The 24981-nt window shown below is 37.2% G+C and overlaps 2 protein-coding genes across 2 annotated transcripts; both read left to right on the forward strand.

The window, feature by feature from the left end:
• The first annotated feature begins 6125 nt into the window (after nucleotides 1-6125).
• Nucleotides 6126-9509, forward strand: LOC106822621 (KRAB domain-containing protein 5). Its single transcript, XM_070498764.1, has 3 exons — nucleotides 6126-6140; nucleotides 8693-8819; nucleotides 9343-9509. The coding sequence occupies exons 1-3, from the start codon at nucleotides 6126-6128 to the stop codon at nucleotides 9507-9509; spliced, it is 309 nt and encodes a 102-aa protein (XP_070354865.1).
• Nucleotides 9510-22731: 13222 nt separating this feature from the next.
• Nucleotides 22732-23331, forward strand: LOC139042153 (zinc finger protein 675-like). Its single transcript, XM_070498765.1, has one exon. It carries the CDS (start codon nucleotides 22732-22734, stop codon nucleotides 23329-23331), a length of 600 nt encoding a protein of 199 aa, XP_070354866.1.
• Nucleotides 23332-24981: the final 1650 nt, after the last annotated feature.

The following is a 24981-nucleotide window of genomic DNA, read 5'->3' on the forward strand; positions in this document are numbered from 1 at the left end:
TGCAACATATGATGTATATCACTCTCAAATATACGTATTTACATATATTTATATATGACTGTGTTGATGACTTAATCACATGTTTTGTCTTCCCTAAAGTGTATTATCCATAGTAGTTTTCTGGGTCTATGTTATTTGAAAATTATGTAATTGTTTATTTCAGATCACTCACCTAAGTCCAAACCAGTTCTCTTAAATCTCTGTTTTCACCTTTGGTCAGATAATAAACTCTGTTCATACCCACTTGACAAAGCTGTTATTTATTTCAGGGTCTGTTGACATTCAGGATGTTGCCATAGATTTTTCTCACAATGTGTGGGAACACCTGGACCTTGTTCAGTGGGAACTGTACAGGGATATGACGTTAGACATCTACAGGAACCTGGTCTCCTTGGGGGAAGATAACTTCCAGAATTTATAATCCACGCTTAGGGTTTAGATTGTTTTATCTGTAGAATGTCTTTTCGGAGTTTCTGCTGTGCATGAGTGAATTTCTTATCCCTGCTTTAAAGGAAATAAAGGAGGTTGGTTGGCTTAAAGGAGAAAATCTTCATGATGTTTCGTCTTGACCTTAACCATCCCCTTTTGTGAATTGGTCAGAATCCTTCTGTCTAGATTAGGAATATTTAAAGAGAGTCAATGGCATAAAATATTGTACTACAAAAACAATGTCATTTTTAGTGTCATTAGTTCAGCTGCAAATAGTCTGTAAGCTGCTTGGAACTAAACAGAAATGAACCTCACTGGTACTTTGTGTGCAGTCACTCTCTTCCTTGATGCGTCCTGATCCCTCCTTCTGCTTATCCACTGACTTCAGTAGCATTAAATAAAAAGCCAAATAAATTCTCGGAAATTTGGGGCAAGGGAAGAGCTGAAACATTTATAGCATGTTGTGCACAGGTACACACATCATCATACTATTCTATCTGATGCCGTGGATGGAGGGGACAGTAGGTACAGGAAAGTCTGGAAGCATCAATGTCTATAGGGTTAGGCATGGTTGCATTCATGGGCAAAAAGAGAGAAGCTCCTGAGCTTACTCACTCTCTAAATGCTGACAGCTACGAAAAAAAGCAGCAGGAGTCTTAGGAAGAAGAGCCAAAAGGGAATGAATTCTCTCTATTATGTTAAGAAGCTCCACACGGTATCCTCCCACAGCCCCTTGAATTCTCCTACCTACTTGCCAGGGGATGGTATAATATTGCTAGAGCACCTGACTCCTTCAGATGGTAAAATCCTTGGTGTTCCCTTGGAAAATAGAACCCACATATAAGGGATAGTGTTTGGGAATATTGTACACTGGGAAAGGAATGTACCATCACAATGAAGATACAACACTTTGGGTGAACTCAACATCCTGTTGTTTCTGCTCCTCCAAAATCTTTAGTAAGAAATGATGTGTTATATACTGTACTTGCTTGCCTTATAAGTTTTAGAGGGACTTATCCCCACCAGGGAGAACTGCAGGTAAAGGAGTATTAGTGAGACCAACTCTCCTGACATCTGCCAGCAGTGGGTGCTCGAGGATTTAGGCTGAGTGCCTCTATCTTTTGATGTCCAAAGTTTTGACGTGTAGATGATGTTCTTCTTGTTGGCAATTCAAAAGGCTTGGTCTTAGTATCCCTACTTCAGAAGTGTTATCACATGTCTGACAGTAAAGGTAGCTCATAAAACATGAAAACATCGAAAGTTCTGCTTACCAATTAAGGTTTATTGGGATGATGCAAGCCAACTTACATGTTGAAATCTTCCAGCAGTAAAGTAAAAGTAATCTTCTGTTTGCTCCCTGCCATGGTCTGAATATTTATGTCCATCCAATTTTCATATGTTGAAACCTAAGTCCCATATTGATAGTATTAGGAGTGGGGACATTTGGAAGGTGATTCGGTCATGAGGGCGGGGACCTTATAAACTGAAATTGTGGCCTCATAAAAGTATCCCCATAGAGCTCCTTTGTTTGACCCATTGTTTGAGTACATAACCAGGAGCCTCTGACTATGAACCAGGAAGTGGGCTCTTACCAGACACAATCTGCTGGTGCCTTGATCTTGGACTTCCCAGGCTCTGCCATGATGAGAAAATAAAATCTGTCGTTATAAACTACCCAGTCTCTGATAGTTTATTTTAGCAGCCACCCAAAAAACTAAGTCACAAATTGATACTGAGAGGTACAGGTACACTTGTAAAGAAACATAAAAATGTGGAAGTGGTACTGAACAGCGGAACTGAACAATGGATAGACTCTGAAAGTGTTTGGAAGTGCATGAGGAAAAGTCCTACATCACCATGAAAGATCTGTGAAGGGTGATGCTGGTGAGAAGTCAGAAGGAAGAGACGAGACCGTAGAGAGAACCTCATGCTTAGGAAATATGTACGTGGTCATGAGCAGAATGGGGTAGAAATATGGACTCTAAAGGCCATTCTTGTGCAGTCTCAGAGAGAAATGAGAAATGTTATCGGAAACTTGAGAAAAGGTGATCATTGTTATAATGTGGCAGAGAGCGTTGCTGAATTGTGCTCCTGTCTTAGTGTTTTGTGCAGGATACACCTAGTAAGCAATGTAATTGGATCTTTGGCTGGGGAAATGCCTAAAAGTCATGTTGAAGAGGCAGCCTGATTTCACTTGAATACTTATAGCAGAAAAAGAAGAAGAGAGAAACAATGTGACTATGGAATTAGTAATCAAAAGGGAAGCAAAACTTAAAAAGTTGGAAAATTCTTATCCAGGAATTTAAGACAACTATGATTAATATGCTAAAAGCTCTGATGGATAAAGAGCATGCAAGAAAATATAGGCAATGTAAGAAGAGAGATGTAAATATTAATAAAGACCCAAAAAGAAATGCTAGAGATATAAAAAAAAATTAAGTAACAGAATGAAGAATGTGCTTGATAGGCTTATCAGCAGACTGGAAATTGCAGGAAAAATATCTCTAAGCTTGAAGACATATCAATAGAAACCTCCAAAGCTAAAAAATAAAGAGAAATAGGGCTGGAAAAAAAAAAGAAACAGAACGAAATATCCAAGGGACTTTGGGACAACTAATAAATGAGTGACCTATGTGTAATGGATAGTCCAGAAGGAGAATAAAGAGAGAAAGGAATGGAAAATATTTGAAATAATAATGACTGAGAATTCCCAAATCAATGTCTGACACCAAAACCACAATATCCAAACCTAGACAAGACAAAAACATTACTAATAAAGAAAACTGCAGACCAGTATATCTAAGGAACATAGATGCAAAAATTCTCAACAAAATATTAGCAAATTAAATCCACCATTGTATTAAAAGGATTGTACACCATGACCAAGTGAGATTTATCCCAGGGATGCAAGACTGTTTTAACACTTAAAATCAAATAGTCATATCCACCACAAAAGCCTAAAGAAGAAAAATCATATGATCATATCAGAAGATGCAAAAGTAACTTTTGTAAAACACAAAACTCATTCTTGATAAAAATTCTCAGTATGTATTATGGTATGTATTAAAAAACAACTAAGGACATGTACAGAGGTCATAAGTACACAGGAAATTTCAGACATTCCAGAATCTGAGTACTATTTGGCACAAAAAAGTTAAGCTATCAAGCCATGAAAATACTTGGAGAATCCTTATATGCACATTACTAAGTGAAAGAAGCCAACATGAAAGTCTTTATGTTGTATGATTCCAACTATATAATATTCTGGTAAAGCCATATGTATAAGACAGTAAAAAGATCTGGGTTGCCGGGGTTGGTGGAGGAGGGGGAGTGGATAGCCTGAGCCTAGGGGATTTTCAGGACTCTGAAAATGATCTATGACACTAAGATGATGGATACATGTCATTATCCATTTGTTCAAACCCATGGGATATACATCCCTAAGAGTCAACCATAAGGTAAACTGTGGACTTGGAGTATTTGTGACGTGTTAATGTAGAGTCATCAATGGTAACAGAGGTACCACTCTGGTGGGGGATGCTGACAACAGAGAAGGGTGTGCATGTGTGGGAGCAGGAAGTATCCGAGATGTCTCTGTACCGCACTCTCAATTTTGCTGCGAACCTGAAAATATTCTTTAAAAAAGGTTTCTAGAAATATACTTTGGGGTATGGAACATGAAACACTTATGTGAGATGTTTGAAAAGATTCAGTGCTCTCAAAGAATATTTGAAAAATGATATGTTTTTCTTAAGATTTACCTTAGTCAATGTGCTTTAAAGATTTCTGCTCTGATGTGAGTATATACTGTGAATAAGAGAGAGAAGATCCATGCTTTTCCTGAGCTCATAGGCCTGTGGGAGACAGAGAAAGCAAGTAAAGAAAGAAGCAAATAAATCATAAGGATCCAACTATTTTAAAGATGTCTAACATGAAAAAAAAAAAAACACTTCAGGGCATTATAATCGAGGCAAACAATGGAGGATGTAAGAACAGTGGAGGACCATTATACTCAGGGGGAACGAGGAAAACAAAAATTCTGTTGCTGAGGAAGTGTGTCGGCTCAAGAAGTCCCGCATAGCCGGGGAAAAGTGAGGGCCGTGTGTGCTGCATGTGGTCAGATGTGCCACCCAAACTCAGCTTCTCCATTCTAAGTTCCAAAGTGCCCTGATTTCACCACAGAATGTCCATTCTGTATCACTTCATTTCTCTCTCCTTCCAGTTTTATTTCATTGGCTTACCTTCCCCTGGCTCAGAATGCAGTACTATATTAAACTGTTTATATGTTTCTGATTAATATGTAAAAGATTATTATATATTACTGTCCTTTTGTATCTGATTTGTCATATTACCCAAATAAATTCCCCAATTAAGAAAATATAATACCTGAGCTCGGGGGTGAAGAACAAACTGTGGTACCAAAATTTATAAAACATGAACACGCACAGACAAGCAACAGAGGAAGAAAATCTGATCTGTTAATTCAGTTATCTGTACTACTTAACATACACCATGAATTACTTTGCATATTATTAAATGTGAAATTATGGCATAATTTTCAAAAGTTTTTATCAATTCCCACCACAAACTGCTAATCAGTCCTCCATCGCTACTTTTGGTCTATTTCAAACAAAACTGGGATGGGCCATCACATGCTGGATTGTCCTGTGAATCTGCATGCCACCCGGAAAGAGAGTGGGCTAAAAGGGTCTGAGGACTCAGGAGAGCTTTCAGAAAAATACTGAAGGCAGACTCCTCACACAACCCTGATGCCACCTCATGATCCCCACCAGGCCTTCTACACCCCAGGCAAGTGCACTGGGTAAGCATGTGGCCAAGCCCATTCCTGGAAGAGCTCAGCCCCAAAGAATCTGGCCCAAGTGGCCCGTAGCTTTTGTAGATTCCTGCCCCAAACACTCACACTACTCAGAGGTCTCAGGTGTGCTGTGTTGATATCTCTAGCTCAGTGCTACTGAAAACCAGTCTGGAGAGGAGCGTCACCAGCAGCAGGGAACTTGTTCATGATGCCATTGCATGGGTCCCACTGCAAACCTGCAGATTCATAACTTCTTAGAATAGGGTCCTCATCCCTAAGGGATCTGTATGCACTTAAAAACATAAGAAGAAATGCTTAGCCATTTGGTTCCTATCTGGTTTTCCATTGGGATCACATGTGGAGTGTTAAGAAGTAACATCACCTGTGGCCTCCCCCACGGTCTGTCTGTTGTCCTTGGTGGGAGCGTCAGTATTGTTTTAATTAAGTGATCCAGGTGAGGCCAGCATTAAGCATGAGGTCTTCTGTGTGTATTTGTGAGAGTTGAGCCCAGGATTCGGTTCTAGGGGAGATAAAAGAGTCTGCTCTACAAGAATTTAGAAGCAGAGGTCAGTGCAGCCCACATTCCCCATCTGTAGCAGAATTTTTGGACATCAGTTTGAGGAGAAGAGCAAGTGAAGATAGGATAGAAAACCTCACAGTTTAGTCTACCTGTAGGAACTAATTTTTCTTGAATTTCTCCTGTGACCAAAGATGGGAAAGGGTGGCCTTTTCAGCATTTCAAGTCCCTTCTGGCTGTGGGTGTGGGCAGATGAAAGGGCTGCGCTTACCCTTGAAGGCATATTTTCAAGACACAGATGTGATTCCTCAACATAATATCAGCTGAGAAGACAATCCAGAGCAGGAGGAGGAAGAGGACGAGATGGCAGGTTCTCAGGTAAATGTCCTATCCCCGGCCAGTGGCTGTGTCCACTTCTCCTGAAATGCCATGCGTTTAGAACCTGCAGACTTTCAGTTCACTACTTCTGCTGTTTCTGCCCAGGGAGGTTGTTTCCAACTACTTAGTTTTTCCTTCTCTTCTTATGATAGTCAAGGTCTACTCTTTAGAATTGTTCTCCCCTACTCTCTACCTCTCCCGTTTCTTCATACTTTGCATCCAAACTCCCTATATAGCATGAAGAATTCTCACAATGAATTAATGACTTTTAACTAAGGAAAATATTTCTTTGTAACAGATCCATGTGGGAATGTGTTGATACCCAAGATTCCATTGGGGTGGGTTCAGATGCTCAGATATCAGTGAAAGAGGGGAAAATGTAGGTTTTAGTTTCTATATGGATGCAACATAAGCTTTGTAGAACAGTATTAACAAAATGCACTTTTAAATAGGGTGGCATTAGTGTCCCAGGAAAACTCAAACTTCTTAAAGAGTAATTAGAAGAGAATTGCTTACTCTATTGGTTAGAAACTCTTACTATTTAAATGCGCTATTAGAGTCACAAAACATGAGAGCTGCATGTGGATTGAAATTTGCAAAAAAAAAGGGATGGTTTTTCATAATCAAATTTAGATTATGATTTCCTTACTTATTTTTGCCAAAAATATCACAGCAGTAATGATGTGTCCTGTGTGCTTCAGTCACCTGATTTCAGTTTGTCCCATTTCACCTGATTTTCACTTGGTTTTGGTTCTCTCTGCCAGATTTCTGCCTTATTAAAGTTAATATTTTCCCTTTATCATCAGTAAGGATCTTGGAGGGGTTTTTCAAGAGATGTGCATAAACCATGACGTTTAATCTGTAAACTCCCTTTTCTTCTTAGTGTCTCTTCTTAGCTTCTTAGCTCAGTTAGCTTTGAAAAAAGAAAGCTCTCGCCTTTGGTTACTGAAGACACTTGCTTTTGTAAGGATAGGTTACAATCAATGAGACCTCACTTCTCTAGGAGTCCAGTTCATTTCACATTCATGTCACAAACGTGTTCTGCTTTATAAGCTGTTTTTATTTTCAAAGAAATTTTAAGAATCATGGTAATTTGTGTTCAAGTGTGTTAAATTTCTAAAATAGAGCTCAACACAAATGAAAAGCAAATTTTGAGTGATAAGACAGCCAAAATAGCTCTAACTTACTTTGTGTCATTCTGTGTTGTCTCCTTAATGCATTTAAAAAATACACATCGGTTTATAGAACTTATACAAGTGAGGATAATCTTGATTTCATTGAACAAAGATTTTCTTCTCCATCACTTTCAGTGTGTCCGTAGTTCCCATTTGTATGCGTGCCCATGAGCATAAAATGCTCACATTATTTGATCCCCTCTTTTTGTTTCCTTTTTAACACGTTTCTATTACTCTTCTATGTTACAGAATCACTGGAAACACACATTAGAGTTGTCTCTGTGCATTGGACTGTTTTGTTGAAATAAATTCTAGTTCAAATTAAATTTTAGTACAGCCCAGACAGACTCTACCATTTAACGGATATTTGACAAGACGTTCTCCAAAAAGAAGAACATTATTGTTCGAAGATTATTTATGTGGTTCTTGTGATGATACATAACATACTGCTACAACGATATCTAGCACATTGTAGATTTTCAAAAAGGTTTGTTGTTGCCACACTTATTATGGTAACAGAACCTACAATTTCCACCACTCTTTCAATTCAATGTCATCCATAAATTCTTCGCTTCTTGTTCTACCTCTGTGCTATTCCAATGTGTGGCCCTTGTGACAACGACTTTGCCCTCAAATGTTAAAAATGAGATTATTAAAAATGAGGAAACCCATGTCACATCCCAGAACTCCGGATTCTGAATTTGCATTTTAAGAAATCTCCTGTTGGGGCCGGCCCAGTGGCACAGCGGTTGAGTTCACACGTTCCGTTTTGGCAGCCCGGGGTCCGCTGGTTCAGATCCCGGGTGCGGACATGGCACCGCTCATCAAGCCATGCTGTGGTAGGCGTCCCACATATAAAGTAGAGGAAGATGGGCACGGATGTTAGCTCAGGGCCAGTCTTCCTCAGCAAAAAGAGGAGGATCGGCAGCAGATGTTAGCTCAGAGCTGATCTTCCTCAAAAAAAAAAAAAAAGAAAAGAAAAAAAAACTCCCGTTCATTGAGGAACAGTCAAAATTTGAGAAGTATACTTCTAACTCACTATCAGTGTTCCATGTGAGAAATATTCACAACTTATCCTACGTGATATAAATACAGCACTCAAAAATACAAATGCCTGTGCTGATGCCTTAATTTTATAATTTACCACAGGAGTGTAGTCTCTAAAGTGGCTTTGTGGATCATACGTCATCCTCTTTGCTCACAGTTAGAAATCATATTATCCAACATTACTTTGTTAAAAACTATCAATTGCATTTTTCAGATCACTCTCCTAAGTCAGAATTGAATCCTTATTCTCTCATTTCCTATTGGGTCAAGCTATGAACTCTGCCCAAAGCCATGTAATAAATGTGTGTGTGTGCGTGTTTTCCATTTCAGGAACTGCTGACCTTCAGGGACGTGGCCATTGAATTCTCTCAGGAGGAGTGGGAAAGCCTGGACCCCGCTCAGAGGGCCTTGTACAGGGACGTGATGCTGGAGAACTGCAGGAACCTGCTCTCCCTGGGTGAGGATAATAACCATCCAGAATTCATAATCCACTCTCAGAGTTTTGATTTCTTTCTTTGTAGGGTATTTCCTTTGAGCTTTGGCTGACTAAGATACAGCTTCCATCACTGCTTTCATGGAAAATAATGGGGGGATGTTTGTGTAGAAAACAAAGGCTTCATGATGTTTCAATGTGATGTTAACCATCCCCTTTCTTGAGTTGACCTGTATTCTTCAATCTATGTTATTGATAACTATATAAACTCAGTGTTAGAAAGCAGTGTTTTTCTTATTTTAAAATCCAATTTCAACCTTTATTTTTGACTCAGTATTTGGAAGCAGAACTCAGGATGTGAAAATTGTAATAAATTTTACGTATTGTGTACTGTGGTAAAGGTGATGTCAGAAAAATGTAATTTGGGAAATTATTTTCTAGAATATTCTAGTATTCTTCAGTGTCTTCCCTTCTCACTTGAGCACAATACTGGATTGGGAATTGGAAAATCTCCAGCAAACCTATGTTTCTTTTTTCTAATGACCAGGTCTAATTGCCTCTAAGCCAGAGCTGGTCACTTTTTTGGAGCAGAAGAAAGATCCCTGGTTGGTGAAGAGACAGAAGAAAATAGCCATACACCCAGGTAGGTGGGAAAGGATGAAGCAGATGATACAGGTGAAAGGTGCAAAGGTCAAGAAGGAGACCAGATCTTAAAGCGTGGTTTGGGAACCTCTACTTCAATAGAAAATATTTTTGAGAATCCTAGGTTTATTTCCATTGCTGTCATAGAGGGACATCTCCTGCCTAATTCTTGTCATGGCCCTAAATACTCAAAGGATTCTCCTTCCGCTCCAGTGATCATCCATCACATTGACAGTGAGAGGCCAAGTCCCCTCCTTGAACTCTGAAGGACTGCATGATGTGGCTGCCCTTTCCTTGCTTTGGGGCCCTGGGAGAATCTGAACACATTTCTGAGGGCCTCTATGTTACGCCTTCTTTAAAGTTCGGTTTTACTTTATGTCAGAAGTGTGTGAGGGAAGTGGTGGAGATATTGGGATTGAGTGCAGAAATGCCAAGAGCACTGGGCACAGATACCATATGTTTTCTGCCTTATAATTTCCAATCGTATGGAGATTTCAACATGACCCCTACAAAAGTCAGACCAAGTAATTTCATCACAGCTCAAACCACCTACCTAAAATGCAAAAAACGTAATCCTCTATTCGCATCAATATTTTCTTTTCTTTGTATGAACAAACATTAGAAATTTCAAGTCTATATGTTACAATTTCCGAAAGGTAAAATAGTTTAATGTGTCTATTTACCTCATAGAATTTTTAAGAAGTTAATGCCATAGGGGAGCTTAGAACATGGCCCATCATATAATAAAATCTAAATTTTTATTTCCTAATAAGAAAAATTTTGTAATTTCATCTTGTTTAGTATGAAGCTTCCCAGTACTGGATCCTGGAAGATTTCATCTTCTTATTAGTTCTATATCAAATTCATCTATAATTTAGATTCAAAAGTTTTCATATCTTATATATCGGTGATATTATGTGTACATTACAAGTTTCATGTTGTTCCTTTATTTAGAAATGAAGGGCTTTTTTTTTTCTTCTGAGTGATGGGCTACAGCCTTTAAATTTTGTATTATAAGAGGAGCAATATATTACTGTCATAATAAATTTTTCTAGGGACATATAAATGCATATTCATTCAAATTTTCCGTTAGAAATTTTTATGAATGATTGTAATGCATTTTTCTGCTGCACATGACAATGATTCAAAGTGCTCGCTCCTCATGGGTGCACAGTCACAGCTGAAAATGATAAATACATAAAAGGACTCTTCTAAAATCGTACATCTATGTTGTATTCAGAAATGGGGAGGATAAATTTTCTTATTCTTGTTTTGCAATCCCATAAGAAGGTGCTTCCTTTTTTATGAGATATTCCCGAAAATTAGTTGTTTTTTTTAATCTATATATTTTGGATATGAATGACAGTTATTTCAGTACGCTTAAGACTATGTGGAGTTTAATTCAAATATGACTCAACTATATGTCTTTTGCCAATATAATTGAGTCAGGGTTTATCTATACAACGATTACCCCTACTTAGTTAATGATTTATCTTATTTCTTTTTTTTTTTTTTAACTTTTTATTAGGATTACGATAGTTTACAACCTTGTGAAATTTCAGTTGTACATTATTGTTTGTCAGTCATGTTGTAGTAAGTTCACCCTTTATGCCCACCCCCAACCCCTCCTTTCCCCTGGTAACCACTAATCTGTTCTCTTTGTCCACATGTTTAACTTCCACCTATGAGTGGAGTCATACAGAGATTGTCTTTCTCTATCTGGCTTATTTCACTTAACATAATACCCTCAAGGTCCATCCATGTTGTTGTGAATGGGACGATTTTATCCTTTTTTATGGCTGAGTAGTATTCCATTGTATATATATACCATATCTTCTTTATCCAATCATCAGTTGATGGCCACTTAGGTTGCTTCCACATCTTGGCTATTGTAAATAATGCTGCAATGAACACAGGGGTGCATGGGACTTTTGGAATTGCTGATTTCAAGCTCTTTGGATAGAAACCTGGTAGTGGAATGGCTGGGTCATACAGTATTTATATTTTTAATTTTTTTGAGAAATCTCCATACTGTTTTCCATTCAAAAAGTGTTTCTCTCACATGAAGAGAATATAAATTCAATGATAAAATGATGTGAAATCAAGACTACTTACTGAGGCAGGATAAAAGAACCATTGATCAATAACCAAGAAAAGAAATAAGATTAAAAAAAGAAATAAGATATTGAAATAAGATAAGAAATGAAGGGCTTCTTTTTTTTCTTCTGAGTGATGGGCTACAGCCTTTAAATTTTGTATTATAAGAGGAGCAATATATTACTGTCTTATTACTTATTACTATAATTATATACTGAAATATAAGATATTTTCTTATTTCTTTTTTTAATCTTATTTCTTTTCTTGGTTATTGATCAATGGTTCTTTTATCCTGCCTCAGTAAGTAGTCTTGATTTCACATCATTTTATCATTGAATTTATATTCTCTTCATGTGAGAGAAACACTTTTTGAATTAAAGGTAATTTTGGAAAAGCTTTTTAGGTCCATCTCTTTTAGATAGTATTATTTTTTAATTTTTAATTGTGGTAAAATACAACATATAAAATTTAGCATCGTAATAATTTTTAACTGTACAGCACAGGAATGTTAATTATATTCACATTGTTTTGCCACTGATCTCTGGAAATTTCCATCTTGCAAAACAGACTTATTAACCACTAAGCAATCACTTTCTTGTTCCCTCTCCCACAAGCACCTGGAAAGTACCATTCCACATTTTTTATTTTTTCTATGAGGAAGACTACATGAGGTTACTCACATAACTAGAGTGATGTAGTTTCATTCTCTTTGTGAATCATGTATTTCACTTAACACATTGTCCTCAAGGTTTATCCATGTTGTATCATGAGAAAGATCTTTTCGTTTTTTAAGAATGCATAATAATCCATTGTATGTGTATGCTACATTTTCTGTATCTATTAATCTATTCATGGACATTTGGGTTATTTCCAACTATTATTGCCTTTTGTGATTACTGCTACAATGTCCATGGTGTGCAAATATCTCTTGCAGATCTTCTTGTGAGTTCTTTTGAATTTATGCCAAGAAGTGGGATGGCTGGATCATATGTTCATTCTATTTTTAATTTTGTGAGAAACCTCCATACTGTTCTTCATACTGGTTGTACCATTTTATATTTCCTCCATTGGTGCATAAGCGTTCCAATTTCTTTTTTTAAATTTTTATTTATTTTTTAATTTTTCTCCAGTTTCTTTCTTTTTTTATTGTGGTAACACGGGTTTATAACATTATGCAAATTTCAGATATATGTCACTATATATTTCAGTTTCTGTGTAGATTACATGTTCACCACCCAAAGACTAATTATAATCCATCACAACACACGTCCCTAACCATCCTTTTCGCCCTCATCCCTCCCTACTTCCCCTCTGGTAACCACCAATCCAATCTCAGTTTGTGTGTGTTTGTTTGTCGTCATTTTAATCTTCTACTTATGAGGGATCATACGGTATTTGACTTTCTCCCTCTGACTAATTTCACTTAGCATAATACCCTCAAGGTCCATCTATGTTGTCACAAATGGCCGGATTTCATCGTTTCTTATGGCTGAGTACTGTTAAATTGTGTATATATACCACATCTTCTTTATCTATTCATCCCTTGATGGGTACTTAAGTTGCTTCCAAGTCTTGGCTATTGTGAATAATGCTGCAATGAGCATAGGGGTGCATGTCTCTTTATGCATTTGTGTTTTCGTGTTCTTTGGGTAAATAAACAGTAGTGGAAAACCTGGATCATATGGTAGCTCTATTTTTAATTTTTGAGGAATCTCCATACTGTTTTCCATAGTGGCTGTACCAGTTTGCACTCCCACCAGCAGTGGATCAGGGTTCCCTTCTCTCCATATCCTCTCCAACACTTGTTGTTTCTTGTCCTGTTATTTATAGCCATTCTGATGGGAGTGAGGTGATATCTCATTGTAGTTTCTCTTTTTTAAAAGATTGGCACCTGAGCTAACAACCGTTGCCAGTCTTCCTCTTTTATTTTAATTCTTCTCCCCAAAGCCCCTCAGTACATGGTTGTATATTCTAGTTGTGATTATCTCTGGTTGTGCTGTGTGGGATGCAGCCTCAGCATGGCCTGATGAGCAGTGCCATGTCCACGCCCAGGATCTGAATCTGTGAATCTGTGAGCTGATGAAGCAGAGGGCGCAAACTTAACCACTAGGCCGTGGGCCCTTCCCATTGTAGGGATTTTTGAGGAAAATTAGCCCTGAGCTAACGTCTGTCGCCAATCCTCCTCTTTTTGCTGAGGAAGACCGGCCCTGAGCTAACATCCATGCCCATCTTCCTCTACTTTATATGTGGGATACCTGCCATAGCATGGCTTGACAAACAGTGTGTAGGGTCGCACCCGGGATCTGAACTGGCGAACCCCGGGCTGGTGAAGTGGAATGTGTGAACTTGACTGCTGGGCCACCAGGCTGGCCCCCATATCATTGTAGTTTTGATTTGCATTTCCCTGATAGTTAATGAAGCCGAACTTCTTTTCATGTGACTGTTGCCCATCTGTATATCTTCTCTGGAGAATTGTCTGTTCACATCTTTTGCCCATTATTTTAACTGGGTTCTTAGTATTTTTGTTGTCAAGATGTATGAGTTCTTTGTATATTTTGGATATTAACCCCTTATCAGATATATGGTTTGCAAATGTCTTCTCCAAGTTGTTAGGTTGTCTTTTTCTTTCTTGTTGGTTTCCTTTGCTGTGCAGAAGCTTTTTAATCTGATGTAGTCCCATTTGTTTATTTTTCCTTTTGTTTTCCTTGCCCGATCAGACATGGTGCTTGAAAATATGCTGCTAAGACTGATGTTGAAGAGCGTACTGCCTATGTTTTCTTGAAGAAGTTTAATGGTTCCAGGTCTTACATTCAAGTCTTCAATCCATTTTGAGTTAATTTTTGCATATGCTGTAAGATAGTGGTATACATTCATCATTTTGCATTTGACTGTCTACTTTTCGCAGCACCATTTATTGAAGAGAATTTACCTTGTCCAATGTATGCTTTTGGCTCCCTTGTCAAATATTCGCTGTCCGTAAATGTGTAGGTTTATTTCTGGGCCCTCGATTCTGTTCCCTTGATCTGTGTGTCTGTTTGCATGATGGGACCATGCTGGTTTTTTTTACTATAGCTTTGTAGAATATTTTGAAATCAAGGAGTATGATACATGTAGCTTTTTTCTTTGTTCTTAGGATTCCTTTGGCTATTCTGGGTCTTTTGTTGTTCCATATAAATTTGAGAAATCTTTGTTATATTTCTGTGAAAAGTATTATTGGAACCTTGATAGAGATTGCACTGAATATGTAGATTGCTTTAGGAAGTATGGACATTTTAAGTAAGTTATTTCTTTCAACAATGTTTGATAGTTTTCAGTGTACAAATCTTTCACTTCTTTGGTTAAGTTTATTCCTAGATATTTTATTCTTTTTGTTGCAATTCTAAATGGGATTATGTTCTTAATATATCTTTCTGCTACATCGTTGTTAGTGTATGGAAACAGAAGTGATTTTTGTTTGATTTTGTATCCTGCAGCTTAACCATATTCATTTATTATTTCTGAAAGTTTTTTAGTGGATTCTTTAGGGTTTTCTCTATAGAATATCATGTATCTGCAATTAGTGACAGTTTCACTTCTTCCTTTCCAGTTTGGATCCTTTTATTTCTTTTTCTTGCCTGATTTCTCTAGCTAACACTTCCAATACTATGTTAAATAAGACTAGTGAAAGTGAGTATTCTTTCTTAGAGGGATAGCTTTCAATTTTTCCTCATTGCGAATGATATTAGCTGTGGGTTTGTCATATATGACCTTTATTATATTAAGGTACTCTCCTTCTAAACCTATTTTATTCAGAGTTTCTTTTTATCATAAATGGGTGCTATATCTTGTCAAATGCTTTCTCTGCATCTATTGAGATGCTCCTGTGACTTTTATTCTTCATTTGGTTAATGTTTTGTATCATGTTGATTGTTTTGCAGATGTTGGTCTATCCCTGCATCCCGGAAATAAATCCAGCTTGGTCATGGTTTGTGATCTGTTTAATGTATTGTTGTATTTTGTTTGCTAGTAGTTTTTTGAAAATATTTGCATGGATGTTCATTACTGATATTGGCCTGTAATTTTCTTTTTTGTGTGCTGTCCTTCGCTGGTTTTGGTATCAGGCTAGTGTAGAACAGCAAGTTAGAAAGTTTCCCCACCCCTTCAATTTTTGGGAAGAGTTTGAGAAGGATAAGCATTAAGTCTTCTTTGAATATTTGTCAGAATTCACCAGGAAAGCCTTCTGGTCCTGGACTTTTATTTTTTGGGAGGTTTTTGATAAGACTTTCAATCTCCTTACTTGTGATTGATCTATTCAGATTCTCTATTTCTTTTTGATTAAGTTTTGGAATGTTATATGATTCTAAGCATTTATCCATTTCTTCTAGATTATCCAACTTGTTGGTGCATAGCTTTTCATAGTATTCTCTTATCTTTTGTATTTCTAGGGTGTCCATTGGACGTTCTCCTCTTTCATTTGTGATTTTATTTATTTGAGCCTTCTATTTTTGTCTTGGTGAGTCTAGCCAAAGGTTTCTCAACTTGCTTATCTTTTCAAAGAACCAGCTCTTAGTTTCATTAATTTGTTTCTATTTTTTTATAGTCTCTATTTCATTTATTTCTGCTCTGATTTATTATTTCCTTCCTTCCCCTGATTTTGGGCTTTGTTTGTTGTCCTTTTTCCAGTCTTTATAGGTGCACTGTTACATTGTTTGAGATTTTTCTTGTTTGTTTAGGTATGCCTTAATTGCTATAAACTTCCCTCTTAGAAACACTTTTGGTATATCCCATAGATTTTATCATGTCATAGTTTCATTTTATTTGTCTCCAGGATTTTTTTTTATTTCTTTTAATTTCTTCATTGACTCATCATTGTTCAGTAGCATTTTTCTTAATCTTCACATGTTTGTGGCTTTTCTGATTTTCTTTCTGTAGTGAATTTCTAATTTCATACCTTTCTGGTAAGAAAAGATACTTGGTCTTATTTCGAACTTCTTAAATTTATTAAGACTTGTTTTGTGGCCTAATATGTGATCACTCCTGGAGAGTGTTCCATGTGTTTTTGAAAAGAATGAGTATTCTTCAGTTTTTCGATGGAATGTTCTGTATATGTCTACTAAGCCCAACTGGTACAATATATCATTTAAGGCCAATGTTTCCTTATTGATCTTGTGTTTGGATGATCTATCCAGCAGTGTAGGTGGAGAGTTAAAGTCCCCGACTATTATTGTGTTACCATCTATTTCCCCTTTTATGTCTGTTAATAATTGCTTTGTCTATATCTATATTTATATATAGCTAGGTGCTCCTATGTTCAGTCCATAGATATTTACAAGTGTTATATCCTCTTCTTGGATTGTTCCTTTAATTGTTTTCTAGTGCCCTCCCTTGTCTCTTGTTACAGTTTTCATTTTAAAGTCTATTTTGTTTGAGATAAATATTGCTACCCCAGCTTTGCTTTCATTGCGGTTGCATGGAGTAACTTTTTCCATCCTTTCACTTTCAGTTTGTGAGGGTTTTAGCTCTGAAACATGTCTCTGGTATGCAGCATATATATGGCTCTTGTTATTTTTATCCAATCTGCCACCTTATGCCTTTTGATTGGAGCATTTAGTCCATTGACATTTAAAGTAGTTATTGATATGTATGTATCTATTGGCATTTTCCTAACTTTTTTTCTGTGTGTTTTAGGAGTTCTTGGTTCCTTTCTTCTTGTCTTGCACTCTTCCCTTGTGGTTTGTTGGCTTTCTTTAGTATTATGTTTGGATTCTTTTCTCTTAATTATTTGTGTACTTATTATCGGGGTCCCGTTTTTGATTACCATGACGTTCATGTATAATGATCTACGTATATAGCTATCTGAATTGAGTTGACGGTCTCTTTAGTTTGACTTCCTTCTAAAAACTCTACTCTTTTAGTTACCTCCTGTGAGGTTTGGTTTTGATGGCATATCTAACCTCTTATTTCATGTGTGTGTATCTATTATCCTCTTATCATACAAATAAGTAATTTTAGTACTTTTGTCTTTTCACCTTCATATTATCTTCATAGGTGATTGATCTGCTACTTTTACTGTTTTTTGGCCTTTAGCAGTGACTTTATTGCGTTTTTAATGATAATTTGCTGCTTCTTCTTTGTAGTCTTCTCTTTCCCAGTTAAATAAGTTCTTTTAACATTTCTTGTAAAACTGGTTTCTTGGTGATAAATTCCTTTATCTTTTGCTTCTCTGGGAAACTCTTTCTCCTTCCATTCTGAATGATAACCTTGCCAGGTAGAGTGTTCTTGTCTGTGATTTTTTCCTTTCAGCCGTTTAAATATATTGTGCCACTCCCGTCTAGCCTAGAAGGTTTTTACTGAGAAGTCAGCTGACAGTCTTATGGGATTTCCTTTGTATGTCACTAGTTGCCTTTCTCTTACAGCATTTAGGATTCTCTCTTTATCTTTAATTTTGGACATTTTACTTGTAATGTGTCTTGATGTTGGCCTCTTTGTGTTTATCTTGTTTGGTGCTCTCTGCACTTCCTCTCTTTGGAAGTCTGTTTCCTTTATTGGGTTCAGAAAGTTTTCAGCTATTATTTCTTCAAGTAGATTTTCTGCCCCTTTGTTTCTCTCTTCTCCTTCTGAGACACCTATAACTTGAAGGTTAGTGTGCTTGATAGTCTCCCAGAATTCCCTTAGACTGTTCTCATTCTTTTAATTCTTTTTTCTTTGATCTGTTCAGCTTGGGTGATTTTCTCAAGTTGCTCATCCAGCTCACTGATCCATTCTTCTGTATCATCTACTCTGCTATTGAACCCTCTAGAGAATTTTTCATTTCCAGTATTGTATTCTTCATTTTTGATTGGTTCTTTTTATATTTTTCCAATTCTTTGTTGATGTGTTCACTGTGTTCATCCATTTTTCTCCCAAGATCAGTGAGCATCCTTATGCGTTTTTGCTTGAACTGCTTGTCAGATAAATTGTTTATGTCTGTTTCATTTATTTGTTTTGCCCTGTTCCTTTGTTTGAATGCATTCCTTTCCCTCCCCATTTAGTCTCTTTATTTGTGCTTCTATCTACCTATTAGGTGGGTGAGGTACATCTCTTTATCTTGGAGAAGTGGCCTTATGTAAGAAACGAGTTTGGAGGCCGAGCAGTGCACTTCCCTCTTGTCATCAGTTCCCAATGTTCCAAGAGTGATACATGGTGGGCTAAATGTGTCCTTCTTGGATGGCAGGGTTTCTCTTGCTGTAGGTTCCCAGGGAGTCTGGGCTGTCCCTGTGGCCAGTTGATTGTAATTCTCAGCTGCACGTGACTGGTATGGATCTATCAGTCACTTGATTGAGATAGTAGAGCCCCAGGACAGCTGTTTGCAATGTCTAACATCACATTTCTGCTGCAGTTTTTCTATTAAATGAGTAAGCCCCTGGCATGGCTGGTTGCTAGGCTCAAGGGCTTACCATTGTTATGGAACTCCAGCCTGCAAGGCTATTCTCAGCTCTCTCAGCATTGCAGCTGTGTGGGGCTGGACGAAGGATTTAGAAGGTGAGGCTGATCTCTCATGTAGCTGTTTGAGTAGTACAGATCTTCTGCCACTGATAATCCCCAGGCCCACAGGTCCACACCCACCATCAATACAGTCCTGCCCTTGCACAGGTCCCAACCCCTTGGAGTGGACACATCAACCCCACTGCAAATGCCCCCACACATTTGACCAATGCCCCACACACTCTACACACTCCTCATGCATGTTCTTCCCCACAGAAGTGGACCCATTCACCAGCCTGCAGAGGATCCAGGCACCCAGTCTATGCAGGCTGAAAGGATGCCTGGTGGCCTGCTGTCGGGTAGGGCCAGTCGCTATGGTGGACTGCCTGCATTGGCTAAGCTGGATTAAATCAGTGCTCTAGTAGGTAGGGCAGTCCCTGGGTGATCAGGCCAGAAGATATATTCCAATAGCTTCTGGCATCATCAGTGTCAGCACATCTTACTAGGTCACAGTAATGGCTGCCACCAATGTCTCAGTCCCTGGAGAGGTCTCACCCCTCACCAAAATGCATCCAGAGTCTATCAGGTGAGTCTGTTTTCAGCAAAGGGCTGTGCACCTTTCTTTCTGTTGATTTTAGGTTGCTTTCTGAAATGGGTGAATTTGTGCATGGGCCCTTTAAGAGCTGGATTATTTCTGCTGATGTCTGATAGCTTTTCTAGGGGTATTCACTATTGTAGTCAATAGCCAGCAAAGCCAGATATTATGACACTCATCTCAGTTGTGCTGAGTTCAAAGGATGCTTATAGTGGTAACACTCCCCCACTCAGGTCCCCACTCCTACAGTGAAGGCTTCGTATGATAGAATTGCTCCTGGCTGGCCTTGAAGCTCCACATCTCATCAGGTGCCATTTTTCTCTCCAAAAAGGAATTTCTGCCTCTTCTGCCTCAGTCAGGACTGTCCCTTGTTATGGTTATTCTTTTTATCCAGTGTTCAGTTCTCTGTTAGGCTGAAGTTTTCCAAGAATAGTTGTAACTTGGTTGAGTTCATGAGAGGAGGTTAGTTCGGAGTTCACCTACACTCCCATCTTGGTACCAACTTCACTGTTCCTTTTTCTCCACATCCTTGCCAGCATTTCCTTTCTTTTTGGTTTATTAGTTGTCATCCTAATGATGCGAGGTCATACATAATTCTGGTTTTGATTTGTATATCTCTAATGATGACTGATTTTTTTTTTTAAAGATTGGCACCTGAGCTAACATCTGTTGCCAATCTTCGCTCTGTTTTTCTTCTTCCCAAAGCTCCCCGGTTAATAGTTCTATATCCTAGTTGTAGTTCCTTCTGGCTCTGCTATGTGGGATGCTGCCTCAGCATGGCTTGATGAGTGGTGCTAGGTCCATGCCCAGGACCTGAACCGGTGAAACCCTGGGCCGCTGAAGTGGAGTGTGCAAACTTAAACACTTTGTCATGGTGCTAGCCCCTGATTACTGATTTTAGCATCTTTCACATGTCTTCTGTACAATTGTATATCTTCTGAGATGCCTATTCAACCCTTTGCCCATTTAATATTCATGTTAATTATTTTTGATGTTGTTGTTTTGTAGGAGTTGTTTATATATTCTGGATATCCTCTACTTATCAGATATATGCTTTGCAAAAATTTTCTCCCATTCCATATGTTTCCTTTTCCTGCCATTGAATGTCTCCTTTAATATGCACAAGTTTACACATTTGATGGAATCCCATTTGACTATGTTTGCTTTTTTGTGCCTGTGCTTTTGGTGTCACAACCAAGAAATCATTGCCAAATCAAATGTCATGGAACCTTTTCCTTATGTTTCCATCTAGGAGATTTATAGTTATAGGTGTGATGTTTAAATCTTCAATCTGTTTTTGAATTAATGTTTGGAGGTAGTGTTAGGTAAGAGTCTGACTTCATTCTTTCAAATTTGGACATCTAATTTTCCCAAGATTATTTGTTTAAGAGATTGTCCTTTCCCCACTGTGGTATATGCACCATCATTGAAGTTCATTTGATTGTGTACATGAGAGCTTACCTCTGGACTCTCTCTTCTGTTCCATCATTCTACGTCTGTCTTTATGTCCATACTACATTTCTTTGAAAACTATAGCTTTGTACTGTGTTTTAAAATCAGGAAGTATGATGCTTCCACTTTTATGTTTCCTTTTCAAGAATGTTTTGGATATCCAGTGTGACAACCCATAGAAATTTTACGATGGACTTTTCTATTTCTGCCAAAAATGTCTTTCAGATTTTGCTATGGATTGCTTTCAATCTGTAGATCGTCTTGGGCAGAATTGACAGCTTAACAATATTAAGGATTACAGACCAGGAACATGGCATATGTTTCCATTTATTTATTTTATTCTCTAATTACCTCCAGCTATATTTTCTTGTTTAAATCATACAACTCTTTCTCCTCCTTCTTTAAGTTAACACGTAAATATTTTGTTCTCATTGATGCTATTAGAAATGTAATTGCACTCATAATTTCTTTTCCATTATTCCCTTTTACTGTAAGGAAATTCAACACATCTTTGTGTATTAATTTTGTATTCTACATCTTGTTAAATTCGTTGATGAATTCTCTATTTTATTTAATGGGGATTCTTTAGAGTTTTCTACATATAAGAACCTTTCATCTGTCAACACACATGATTTTACATCTTGCTTTCTGATTTGCATGCCTCTGATATCATTTTTTTACCTACTTGTTCTGGCCAGGATATTTAGTTCTATGTCAAATCATAGTGATGAGATTGGGCATCCTTGCCTTCTTCCTCATTATACGAGAAGAGCTTTCAGTCTTCCACTAATCAGTATGATGTTAACTCTCAGCTTTTCATATGTGAAATTCATTATATTCAGGTATTCTCCTTTGATTCGTCATTTGAGTGTTTTTATCATAAAACTGTGTTGAATACTGTCATTTTCTTTTTCTACATCTTTTGATATTAACAGTAGTGTTGACCTTCATTCTGTTAATGCGATCTTCCTTGTTTTGATTTCTGTATGTTGAAACTCCCTTGAGATCCAGGAAGACGTGGTACTTGCATATGGTGTGTGGTAATATTAATGTGTTTCTATTTCAGTTTGCTGGTGTTTTTTGAGGATTTGTGCATCAATGTTCATCACAGATATTGGCTTGCATTGTTATTTATAGTGTCTGTGTTTGGCTCTGATATCAGGAAATGCTAGCCTCATAAAAAGTGTTTTGTTAATTTCTCTCCTCTTCACTCTTTGAATATGTTTGTACAGAATTGGTGTTCATTTCTCTTTAAATGTTGCTAGAATGGTTTAGTGAATTGATGTGTTCCAGAGCACCTTTTTGTCAGAGGTACTTTTATTTTACTGTTTTAGTCAAGTTGTTAGTTTTATGTTTGTTGTGATTTTTTTATTCCTTCATTTAAGGTCTAAATACATTGTATCTTTCTAGAAATCCATGTTTTTCTAAGTGTCAAATTTTTTCTGTGTATAAGTATTCATTGTAGGCTCCTAATTACTTTCATTTCTATGGTATCATGCACAGTATCTCTGTTTTCACTGCTGATATTAGGTGGTGATTCTCCCATTTGGGCTTAATCCCATTATGGTTTGTCATGTTTGCATAAAATTATAAAGTATATTTTCTGAGTGGAGAAATTTCATAATTTTTATTTGATATATTTCAGCTGTGTCTTCTCATGACACCCATGGCTTGTTGTCAAAAGTTATTTCACATCAGAGAATCCATATGAGAGCAACGACTTGCAAATATAGTAAATGTGGCAAAGCTATTTATCAGTCTTCAAGACTTACTCAAAACCAGAGTTATCATGCTGAAGCAGAACCAAACACATGTAATCACTGTGGGAAAGTCTTTCATCAATCATCAACTCTAAAAAGACGTAAGAAAATCCATACTGAAGAGAGACCATACAAATGTAAAGAATGTGGGAAAGCCTTCAACCGGTACTCAAACTTCACTATACATCAGAGAATTCATACTGGAGAGAAACCTTACAAATGTAAAGAATGTGGCAAAGCCTTTAACAACTGCTCAAATCTTACTCAACATTGGAGAGTTCATACTGGAGGGAAACCTTACAAATGTAAAGAATGCGGCAAAGCCTTCAAGCAGTACTCATGCCTTACTCGACATCAGAGAATTCATACTGGAGAGAACCCATACAAATGTATAGAATGTGGCAAGGCTTTTAACCAGTGTTCAAACCTCACACAACATCAGAGACTTCATACTGGAGAGAAACCCTACAAATGTATTACATGTGGAAAGACCTTTGTAAAAAATATACAGTTTAGAAACCATCAGAAAGTTCATACTGGGAAGTAAAATCTTGAATTATGTAAAAATTTGTGACAGTGTTTATTTGAAGACCTAAAACATTATCAGAATTCATAGTAAAAAGCAGTCAATAGTAGTTTCAGATAGTACTCTATATCAAAATATTTATTCAGAATTATCCAAAGTTACAACATTTAGTTAATTAATTAGTATGTTTCAAATAATCAAGGGGATATATGTTTTGACATGTATGCCAATGATGTATGTATCTTTTCGTATTGACAATACTTGGGAATTTTTTAAAAGTCAAAGTTATGGCAGTTCAAATTTCATATCATTTCACACTATGTCTTTATTCCTAGTTTATTTGTGAAATGAAGTGATTGCTGTCTGCTGCCTCACTGATATGAGAGACCCTTGTAAACTAGGTGGGATTCATCATATTTCCTTTCCATAGAAAATTAAGGACGCTGTAAGGTACAATGTATGAAGAAAACATAAATGGAGTTATTGCAGTTTCTGCTTTTGCTTGACTTATCACATTGATATGTCACCATTAGGTAGGTGTTCAGGACATCATTCTTTGTATGAAGATAAGACACAGGAACATTCTGAATTTTAAAGAGTTTTACCAATTGCTTTTTAAAGATACGAACACTGTGAGTTTATTGAAATCCCAATCTCTTTATCATAGCAATAGATCGAAGTGATAAATATTAGTCGACATGGTTGAAATAAAGAAATCTTTACAGATGTCTGAGAGAACTACACTAACCTTTCCCTAAAAGGACATAAAGTTAATGTACATCTATGTTTCCTGCATAATTAGACACAGTATTGGAAATCATAAAAAGAAGCTGATTCTCAGATCCTTGTATTAGAAGAACAAGAACTCTTTTTCAATGCTTGTAATCTGTATTTTAACCAGGGATCATACAGTGGATTTTGAAATGCTTTATTAAGACTATGTATGAACTTACTATATTTTAATAAATAAAAATGGTTTTTAATGTGTTAAAACTCATGTGAAATGAATGAGATCTTATCACACCACGATTAACCTCTCCCACTTTATTTAAGGGCATAGGCAAGAGATGATAACAATAACGTCTATGATACTGCAGTGAAACATCACTACTAATCATTTTTACCTAGTTGCCCTAAAGTCAAATAATTTGAAATTATGTTTCCCACAATGTATGTCTTGTTCCTTTTCCTCCTTTTTGTAGCTACTGGGACATTTTAAAGGTTATAGTAAAGATTCAGTGGAGAGTTTAGCTAAACTACTTCATGATATTGCTGCCTTGCCATTCGTGTTGTGTAGCCAAGCAGCCTGGAGGTCCTTGAACTGACACCACCCACTTCTCCACCCAAAGATCATAATAAAGACATGAGCCCTAAACGCTGCTACTGTCTCTGTGTACATCCTGCCTTGGCCTCACCTTGTGAGCTCTTAAGGCCTATCATGTACTTCTTCCAGGACCTGTGAGTAATAACCTTTTCTGCTTCAATTTTTTTGACGTTGAACTACAATTCACCATCTATCCTTTAGGTCCTCTATTTAACAAATGCTTATTTAATAAAGTCTCACAGGCATAATTGGGGCCATACTTTTGGATTCTGAATCACTATAAAATTTGACCCTGTAAATTTCTTCACACATGTCCTTCACGTATGGAACAGAAGTTGATTTTCATG

Source organism: Equus asinus, chromosome 26, assembly GCF_041296235.1.
Source record: "Equus asinus isolate D_3611 breed Donkey chromosome 26, EquAss-T2T_v2, whole genome shotgun sequence".
NCBI classification, from domain to species: domain Eukaryota; kingdom Metazoa; phylum Chordata; class Mammalia; order Perissodactyla; family Equidae; genus Equus; species Equus asinus.

Bases quoted from the DNA above. Each gene is read 5' to 3' on its own strand.
- LOC106822621 (XM_070498764.1), top strand. The intron at 8,820-9,342 runs GTGAGGATAATA...TCTAATGACCAG, and splicing joins CAGGAACCTGCTCTCCCTGG to GTCTAATTGCCTCTAAGCCA.
- LOC139042153 (XM_070498765.1), top strand. From the start codon at position 22,732: ATGAGAGCAACGACTTGCAAATATAGTAAATGTGGCAAAGCTATTTAT.